The sequence below is a fragment of the Orbicella franksi genome, chromosome 15 (genome assembly GCF_964199315.1).
Source record: "Orbicella franksi chromosome 15, jaOrbFran1.1, whole genome shotgun sequence".
NCBI classification, from domain to species: Eukaryota; Metazoa; Cnidaria; class Anthozoa; order Scleractinia; family Merulinidae; genus Orbicella; species Orbicella franksi.
The window spans coordinates 660159-670524 of record NC_138159.1 but is presented as its reverse complement, the minus strand read 5'-3'; the positions used below and the strand labels follow the sequence as shown (position 1 = coordinate 670524).

The window sequence follows — 10366 nt, the reverse complement described above, 5'->3', positions numbered from 1 at the left end:
GCGCATTACGTTTCACAGCATACCGCGGTTCCGTTGAATCGCGGTCTCAAAATGTTACATGCAATATGGCGGACGATCCTTGTGTTTTGGTGAAGAGATGTAATTCAGATTTGAGCTGTTGTGGCATTGTTTTAGACAGTACAAATGGAATTGTGCTATCAGTTGCGTCTTTATTTCTCGATTTATTGCCTGAAATTGAAAATCAACGCACAATCAGCACAGATTGTTCCTTCCGTGACTTGCAGACGTCGACGGATGGTGAAATTGCAGTTGAAGTAATTTTTCGGAGACACGAAGAAAAGAAATTCAGAACTCTTCAAGGTTGCGTATGTTTGTTTTGGAGAGATTTTGAATTGCAGAGGATCGCAGAACGTATTTTTCCGTCGTCGGGGTGGAAACTCGAATCATCTGGTCAGAGCGAAGCAAAAACAGCGTTGCCTGCTGAAAAAAATGGGCTCGAAGGGTTACCGCACGAAGTCCGCGCGCATCGACACTCCTTTTCCGATTTCGTGCTCATTAAAGTGAAAACTCTCAAGAACTATTTTTCCTGTAGTTCGCTTAATTTGTCAGCACTGGTGAGTTCTGGAATTCCCAAGAAAGGAGAAACTGTGTTTATCGTTGGGACACCCTTTGGTGGCGAATGCCCTTCAGTTTTCTACAACAGCCTTTCCAAAGGAATCGTGTCCAATGTTGTAGGAACAAATAGCGAAATAGTGATCACTGATGCACGTTGCGTTTCAGGATGTGAAGGATGTCCAGTATACCTGAAGAAGTCGCATGCTGAATCGATAAAGGACAACGCTCCTTATGGAATCGTTCTAGCGCCATTTTGTTGGAGAAATGGAGAGTGGATTGGAATAACTGTAACGGCTTCACTAGAGTACATTTTACGCAATTTATCAACTCTTTTGAGCCAAAACATTGCTTTAACTTCCCAAAATTTACATGGAGTGCTTTTGGGTATCTCAAATAACCAGGCCAAAATACAGAATCCAAGAGATGCAATTGTGAAATTTAACCAAGATAAAAGCCCATCTGTAATACATTCTAATCAAGGTTGTTTGAGTTCTCATGACATTGTAAAGACAGCTCTTTGTAGTGTCGTTATGGTACTGTGCGGGAACACTTGGGGATCTGGTATTATCATAGACATAGAAAACTGTCTCATAGCAACTTGTAGGCACATAATTCAAGATTGTCATAAAACCATTATTGTGTCAGGGGACAAAAGTCTTGCTCAACATGTGAACAATGTAAGGATATCGTGGAACTGTCCATACAGCAATCAACAGGAGGCACAAGTGCTTTATGCTACTAAAGAAGGTTGTCCTCTGGATTTTGCACTATTAAAAGTACAGCCAAATCCTGAGTTTAGATCCCTAGCACTGCGGCTAGGTGCTGATGCCAATCAAGTGAAATCTCCAGACTTCTGTGCACCATTATACAAGAAAGGAGAAGATATCTGTGTTGTTGGTTTCCAACTGTTTCCAAGATGTCTTAACATTGGGGCATCAGTTGTTTCTGGAGTAATATCCAACATTTCTTATGCCGATAACCAGCCAGTATTACTTCAATCCACTGCTGCAGTGCATTGTGGGGCAAGTGGGGGGGCTCTGGTTTCCATGGAGACAGGGGAACTATTGGGGATGATCACAAGTCATACAAAAGATTCCAATCTGTCATCGAGCTTCCCTCATGTCAATTTTAGCATTCCCACTGTCTTGCTTTACAAACTAGTTTCAGCTTTTAAGAATGGTGTCATTGAAGACACTGTGCAACGTTTGGTTTCAGGTCGCTTGGCAAGTGTTTGGCAACTGAAGAACACTGTGAACGAGAAACCGCACTTTACTAGCAAGTTGTAACTGTGAATGTAAATAAAATTGAGAATTTTTGAGTTGTTTTTCAGTCCGTTTACTTTATGAAAATGCATACCTGAAATAAATCCTACTTTAGAGCGGTTTTCATTTGAGTGGTGAGAAGTAATTGGTTTCGCATCAACTACGCTACACGCCTCTTTTTCATCCAATCAGAAGTAAACCAAATACAATCATGTCTCACTCGCACTCGTTTTCCCTCGCTTTTCGTCAGCTTCATGTATTTATTGCAAGCTTTGATTGGTTCACTGTATTGTCTGTGATTGTTTGCTGAAGTGATAACTTTAGTTTTGGTTTTACGACACTCATCCTTTGAAAACTGCTCTATACAGTAAAATTGGAGGCGTTGTCAATCGAGTCCTAGATAGTATCATGAAAATATTAATAAACGAGGCTTGATTTTCGTGATTTCAAAGGAGGTAGACTCGAAAGAGGATCTAATTTTGTGAAAATATATTTCCTCATTCAAAAAATCACCAAAACATCAAAATTAAATGCTTAGTTATAAGGTGAACAAATCATGTGCTTAGAACAAAACCTCAATAGTCGTTAAGTCCTGGTCAAACGGACTTACAAATAGTCGCAAGCAAACCGCAAGTTGAACTTGCGTAGAGGCAAGCGCTGGGTGACCAAACGGGCCCGCAGATTTCCTCGCAAGTACACGCAAGTCGCAAAAAAAAAAAACGTTTCAAGGCAGACACATCCTGATAATAGGTTAATGGACGTCACGAGCTCAACTAGCGTTGACTTGCGATTGGGTTCGGTGGCCAAACGGTGAAAAACTTGCGTCGACTTGCGTGCAAATTTGATCTCGACCAAAGTGCACTGGAAAAGTTGAAAATTTACATGGACATGTCAATTTTAATTTACAGTATGTAAATCTTGATTTACATTCTTTGTAAATTACAATTTACATGTTAGGGTTTTGTAAAATAAAATTACAGAAAATTTACAGCTTTTAGTACAGCATGTAAATGTTCTGTAAATAGTGATTTACATTGTCTTTGTCGACAATGATCATTTGAAGAACATGTAAAAACCTGTAAAATATTTTACGCACTTTTACAGTATCTGCCTTTGTAAAAAACATGTAAATTGCTTTGCTAAACCATGTGAGGAACGTGTAAATAATTCAAGCGAATGCTGTAAAAAGTCTGGAAATGTTATGTTTGTAACCCTGTAAAAACCATGTAAATGAAAAAAGGGGGCCTGTAAGAAATATGTAAAAACCATGTAAATGAAAAAAGGGGGGCGGTAAGAAACATGTAAAAACCATGTAAATGAAAAAAGGGGTGCTGTAAGAAACATGTAAAAAGCATGTAAATGAAAAAAGGGGGCCTGTAAGAAACATGTAAAAAGCATGTAAATGAAAAAAGGGGGCCTGTAAGAAACATGTAAAAAGCATGTAAATGAAAAAAGGGGGCCTGTAAGAAACATGTAAAAAACATGTTAATGAAAAAAGGGGGCCTCTAAGAAACATGTAAAAACAATGTAAATGAAAGAAAGGGAGCCTGTAAGAAACATGTAAAAACCATGTAAATGGAAAACCTAGAAGTTGCACGGGTGCGACACCGCACTAATTAAGCCGTCTTCTTGTGAACTTTCCGCGCATCCACAACGACAAAAGAAAACTAGAATTGTTACTGCACATGCAGGCGTCCCAAGCTTACGTCTCTAGAAAAGAGAAAAATTAATTCTCGGACACGTACGTATTTATTCATGAAGGACCATGAAAGCGTCACGTGTTGTGTGAGTTCAAGACGGAAAGAGCCCTGGTGACCGAGATTGAACTGACGCGGAGTTAGGTTAGGCAGGGAACCATAAGGGACACCCAACGACCGTTTCCTCTCGAATGCTTTTCAACGCTGTTTTAGGCTATCTGGTGTACTTTCAAAGCTCTGTAGGTTAATTTTAGGTTGCGCAAAAAAAAATTTATCTGTTCGGTTGTTCTAGATGAGCTTGAGTATTCTCGAACTTATTAGGGCTTTTTTGTCCATTTCCCGAAAACGTTAGGTCTTATCGCCTTCCGAAAATGATAGCTGACTTTTTTTCGGTACCCAAAATGACATTTTTAACAATCTGAAAAGAACAAACATTAAACTTCTCATATCGCGAAAGTTCGAGGTCACAGTTGTGCCCCTGAACCGCTGAGAATGAACGAAATATCATCGATTTAGAGCGTTAAATATTCCGAAACATGAACATTCTACAAGTAAGATTAATACAACTAAGTCTGCCCTTGCATGTTCACTGTTTCTTTGTTTTGTTTTGTTTTGTTTTTTGGTGATTTCTACCGTTTTGTGCTTTCATCACTGTTATCCCAGTACCTTTATAAGAGCATACCAGCCTTGTGAGTGTCCGATCTCCAACAAGCAGGAATCAGCGGTCTTCATGTTAGGTACCAGGTTCTTTCGGTTCTCCCGCCATGTTTGGCAGTTCGTTGGAACTTGAATCGAACTCGAGCTCTGTTTTAGCGGGCCAAAATCCACTCTACCTTCGCTTCGTCACCGTGCACGGTTTCAAGGCAAAGTTTACCGTTACCCAGAAGTTGAAGATAGCGATTACAGGCAACAAAAACAACAGGTAAGCAAGTTTTGCATAAATTGAACGAGCAGAGTAAAGTAACGTCAAGATACGTATACATTTCGTTTTGCCTTTGGTTGTGAATGTGTCATTATCAAGGAGAAGTTACATTGCTTGTGGAATCGACTTTGGTGATGTTTACCTGCCGTGCATAAAGAGCTTTATTATCTGTTATTATCTGTTCTCGATAACTGAGCATGAGCATGCGACATTTGTTATTGGCTTATATGCACCTCATGATTCTTTCTGCATGCTCTTGTAAGGTTATGATGCCCTCTGATGTGAATGCTAGTAAGCTAAAATGTAATGTGCCATCTTCAGCAGAGAAATTTCTCTTATGCTAGAGTAAGTATTCTGAAGTTACTCAAGTGTCTACAGTTGTACCTACATGCAAGTTACATATGCTGTTATACACAACTGTACATGGGCATTGCACCCACTGGTGCTGATACTGTAGTAAGTTAAATGTTGTGGTATTTTCTTTCACAAAAAAAAAAAAACACTATGATACTTTATAAAGAGGTATACATGTACCTCAAACTGTCCTGAAAACTACACAGGACTCGAAAAAAAGGAAGAGTAACTTGCCCAGGCAGGAAAATCTACTTGTCTTGGACGACACAGTTTAGTCAATCGATTATTTCATAACAATCAATAGAAATTAGTCAATGATATCAGAAATCAATAAAAGGATTCGTTATGAGTCATCGATTGTGATCAAATTTTCAATAAGCATTATCAATTTTGCTGATACTAGCTTATCTTTTAAGCAACATTTAATAAGAAAGAAATGAACAAAAGATTTAAAGTGAAATATGAAATCATGAATACAATTGCATAAAAACATAACATTGTATCTCGTAAACAGAATATTTTGCTGGCATACATGTATCAGGGACTATGTTTTGGGGGTTTTTGGTAGTGCCTTTGAAATCTACATAAAAAAAGTTACAATCAAACATTGTGTTGAGGGACACAATTTTTCTACAGTTTAGGTGAACTAACAAAGAGAGACCAACTTTCAATTGATTCTCTAATGACTGATAAATTTGGTAAAATCAAACTAATAACTTGAAACTTATCTAGCATGTGAGTATGAATTTCTTTAGATTGATCGATAGCACTGATAACACCTACATTAATCTCAATTTATTGATTTATATCAATTTATGGATCAATTTCAATCGATTGCCTTACCCTGGGATGACCAGACAGCACTTTAGAGCCCTGTCACAGCTGTACAGTTTACTTGTACGAAATTGGGCTCTTACCAAATACATGTAGGTTTCATGTGTCATGCATCTGTTCATGCATCTGTAGCAGGGCAGGAAAAAAAATTGTAAGTCACTTGCCCAGTGGGCCAGTCAATTTCAGTTTTCACTTGCCCCACTTAAATATTAGTTGCCAGTGTGGTGGCCAGTAAGGAAATCAGAGGACAAATGCGAATGAGGTACACTCGGATTCCAAACTAATTCTTGCTTTCAATCTAATAATTAACTAATCTTTAGGTCTTAAGTTTTGAAATGGAATGACTGGAAATTATCATTTATCAAGCTGACATTTTTAGTCAGACTCACAAGACTACTGACGCTACACTGTAATTTCACTTGCCCACTGGGCCACTGAACTTCTATTTTCACTTGCTCAAGAGCAAAATTTACTTGGCTGAGGAAATCAGACCTGGGTTTTTTCTTGCCTTGAGTAGATCACAGATAACATCAAAATGTGGTAAAAACAAAAAATAATCACATAAGCCATTACCAGAGTGTGTCACAGAATTTGTGAATTTTTCAGGCGTGTGTCACTGATGTTTTTACCACATTTTGATGTCTTCTGTGATCTATTACTGAACAGATGCACGACAACATAGAATCTGTCTGCTTCGTAATACATAACAAAGAAACAAAAACAAACTTTTATGACATCATCTGTACCTTTGTCCACCAATAGAGCATAAGTGCACGTAAGAAACAATCAAATTGTGCCTGCAAATAACTCGACTTATTATTTAAACATTGTTTGATAGGAGTTTGATTTATTGTGCATGAATATTACAATGTAGGAGATAGTGAACATTGAATAGTTACTGCCACAGATTTTGAGTTTAGTTCTTCTACATCCTCTGACATTCAGTGCCTTCCAATCAGAGATGCAAATTTTTTGTCACACAGTAGCTACAGATGTAGATGTAAGATCTGTTTGATTGATGAATATTCAGGGCTCAAAATAATGGCCGGTCAACGGGCAATGTATGGCCAGAATGGTGACTTGACCAGCCAAAAACTTCACTCGCCGGTCATGTTGACCAGTCATGTCATGTTGAGACGGTCACGTTGTTCATTCTTGAATAAACAATCAAATCCCCAACTGTAAATCTGAGAGTTTTTATCTCTTTTTTATTATGACCTCTAACAAAAACATACACCAATGCATACATGTATCTGTTCGAACGGCTAAAGACCATTCGCTTGCTGTTTGTCATGCGTTCAAGATCGATAGGAATGCCATTCGAGTGACTGGGGTTAACTCTGTTCAGAAAAATATTAAGTCAATCTTTAAACAGTCTAGCAGTGACTGGAACAAACAAACTATGTTTGTGAGTTTAATTTGGCTCACATTATGTGTACTTGATTTTTTCGTAAATATCTTGACCAGTCAGAAATGAGATGTGACCGAGCTAAAATTACTTTGACCGGTCAACATGACCGGCTACAGTCCGATTTCAAATGTCGCAGTATAAATTGGAATGATAAGAAACAAAATAATAACTCCAGTGTAAAATTCGCTGATTGATATCATACATAGAATTTGCTGATTCATACTCAGACATAACTTATCTTATTTAACGAAATGTTTTATGTTACTTGTAGGATGAAGTAAAATTGAGAGTGGTCAATACATGCATACTCCTTGGCATTGATGCTTGATCAGGAAAAAATCAGCCACTGAGAAGTCTACAGTACCTATGACTCTATAAGGGGTCCAAGGTCCATTTCTTGAAGGCCCTGGAAACTTTTCGGGCCCACAAAGCCATCTTTAATTGAGCTGTGTCTAAAAACTAAGAGCTGTATATGCCTGAAACTTCTTGTGTGAAGGAAACCTCTGTTCATATTGAGAATAAGCGAATAAAACAGCTCTGTAAGCATAAGATTTCAGATTTTGGTATAGCTTTCTGGGTGCGAAAACTTTTTGGGACCTTCAAGAAATGGGCCCCTGGTGCATAACAGTCTAACATGGTGACCTTCAACACTTTCTGGCATAAATTCAACCACTTTAAACATTATTTTTAATGCTTTGAAGTATCACCTACACTGTACCTGTGTTAGTGAATTAGCATTAAATTTGAATATCTTAGATTGCTAGGTTGATACTTATTGCTCAATACAGCAGCTATAAGATTTCATCATAAAAAGCAAAGGCTATGTTTACATACATGTAGTACCAGAACAATAATTTATTAAGTTATGATAGGCCTTTCAATTTCAACAGGTCCCTATGAATTTTTTTTTTTACAGTACAGTTTTTTTTATCACAAAAAGAAAAAGTAAAATTTTGAATATTGTTTACAGTGAATGTTTTGTCAGGGGTCCAAAATGTTTGTCCTTTTTGGATTCCGTACAGTTTTGGAAAAAGAAGGAAACTGTGACTTTGTAAACATAGCCTAAAAGATGTCAGAAGCCTTGTTTTATGTTATGCAATGTAGTATTCCTTTGGCATGAATGTTTTTATGATGAATTTAAAATGTCAATCTCTATCTTGTGGTAAATGTTTTTTCTCCCTATTTTCTGTTATTTCAAAAGAACAATTCACTCTATGAAAAAAGTTGATCAATATTTCACACTTACATTGCAGTAATTTTCATAATAAGGTAAAGGTAAAGTCTGCATATGAGCCACGTGGCCCAACAGACTGGAGCTTATCCCGCTTTCTCTAGCAGGAAGCGACTAGGACTATTTCTACTCCCCCTGGATGAGATGCCAGTCCATTGCAGGGTTACCCCACCATTAAATTCGCTGGTACCCACTTATACACCTGGGTGGACAGGCACTGAGAGTAAAGTGTGTTGCCCAACAACACAACAGAATGTACCCGCCTAGGGCTTGAACCTGGACCGCTCGATCAGGAGTTGAGCGCACTACATGTAACTATGAGGCCATCGTGCCTCCCACATTTTTCATAATAATTATTAAGGCTAATTTAATCCTACATTAATTACTTAGTAAGAAAAAAACAGTTTATTCATTCATTTTATGACAAAGGTATTATCATTATGTTACATTTGACTTTGTGAATTTAGTATATATTGAAGACAGGTATCCATTTGCAAACAATTTTAATTTAGTAATACACCTAAATTGCAAAATTTTCACTAGTTGTAGCTGACAACAGTATAGTTCTTAATCATTTTATTATTTATGAATTAAATAGAGTTGAATATGGCATGGTTTTGCACAATCTTGAAAAGGTCTTGAATTTTAGTAGTCTTCTTGAAAAGTGCTTGAATTCGGTTAAAGGAGCTCAGTCATGGTATTTTAAGATATTTTGGCCATGCACAAAATTACATTTAAGTCGTCTTGTTATGGATAAAAAGAAAAGAAAACATGTTTTATTTGTTGCAATGTGTACATTGTAAACCTTATTCATGGCACATAAAAACTATTTGAATTTTACTGAGTTTGTTCTGATTGCAATAAATTTCTGATTCTGTATAAATTTGCATGTTTTCTACTATTATAATTAAGGTCAACAGATTTGATTACAATAAAACAGTACATTCCATGCATTTTTCTTCAAGTTATTATTTACAAGTTTCTCCCTCCCGTTTTCGATTTACATGTTATTTACAGGCTCCCTTTTTACATTTCCAGGTTATTTCCAGGCTCCCTTTTTTGATTTACATGTTATTTACAGGCTCCCTTTTTAAATTTACAGGTTATTTGCAGGCTCCCTTTTTCAATTTACAGGTTATTTACAGGCTCCCTTTTTCAATTTACAGGTTATTTACAGGCTCCCTTTTTCGATTTACATGTTATTTGCAGGCTCTCTTTTTCAATTTACAGGTTATTTACAGGCTCCCCTTTTCAATTTCCATGTTATTTGCAGGTTCCCTTTTTCGATTTCCATGTTATTTACAGGTTCTCTTTTTCCATTTACATGCTATTTACAGGCTCCCTTTTTCAATTTACAGGTTATTTACAGGCTCCCTTTTTCAATTTACAGGTTATTTACAGGCTCCCTTTTTCAATTTACAGGTTATTTACAGGCTCCCTTTTTCGATTTGCAAGTTATTTACAGGCTCCCTTTTTCGATTTACATGTTATTTACAGGCTCCCTTTTTCAATTTCCATGTTATTTACAGGCTCTCTTTTTCGATTTACATGTTATTTACAGGCTCCCTTTTTCGATTTACATGTTATTTACAGGCTCCCTTTTTCGATTTACATGTTATTTACAGGCTCCCTTTTACGAGTTACATGTTATTTACAGGCTCCCTTTTTCGATTTACATGTTCTTTATGGGCTCCTTTTTTGATTTCCATGTTATTTACAGACTCCCTTTTTCGATTTACATGTTATTTACAGGCTCCCTTTTTCGATTTACATGTTACTTACAGGCTCCCTTTTTTGATTTACACGTTATTTACAGACTCCTGTTTTCATTTTCCATGTCATTTACAGCCTCCATTTTTTTATGTACATGTTGTTTACAGCCTCCCCTTTTTATTTACGTGTTATTTACAGTATTATGGCAGCCTCCCTGTATTAAACTTACATGTTATTTACGGGTTTCCAGGTTGAATCACAAGAAATTTACAGGCTATTTACAGTATTTGCAGGAACAGTTTACATGTTATTTACATGATCTTAGCCCTTTGCTTTGAAACATTTACAGTGTTTTCTTCATCATTT

General features: G+C 36.9%; 1 protein-coding gene and 1 long non-coding RNA gene across 2 annotated transcripts; both read left to right on the top strand.

Moving 5' to 3' along the window:
* The first annotated feature begins 5 nt into the window (after positions 1-5).
* On the top strand, positions 6-2192 carry LOC145469411 (peroxisomal leader peptide-processing protease-like). The gene has a single exon (XM_081453117.1). The coding sequence runs from the start codon at positions 66-68 to the stop codon at positions 1860-1862; it is 1797 nt and encodes a 598-aa protein (XP_081309243.1). The 5' UTR covers positions 6-65; the 3' UTR covers positions 1863-2192.
* Positions 2193-3969: 1777 nt separating this feature from the next.
* On the top strand, positions 3970-9661 carry LOC145470068 (uncharacterized). Its single transcript, XR_014042426.1, has 2 exons — positions 3970-4457; positions 7328-9661. It is a non-coding gene; the product is annotated as an uncharacterized LOC145470068 (long non-coding RNA).
* The last annotated feature ends 705 nt before the right edge of the window (positions 9662-10366 follow it).

Excerpts from the sequence above, each read along its gene's own strand:
- LOC145469411 (XM_081453117.1), top strand. The coding sequence starts at position 66 with ATGGCGGACGATCCTTGTGTTTTGGTGAAGAGATGTAATTCAGATTTG.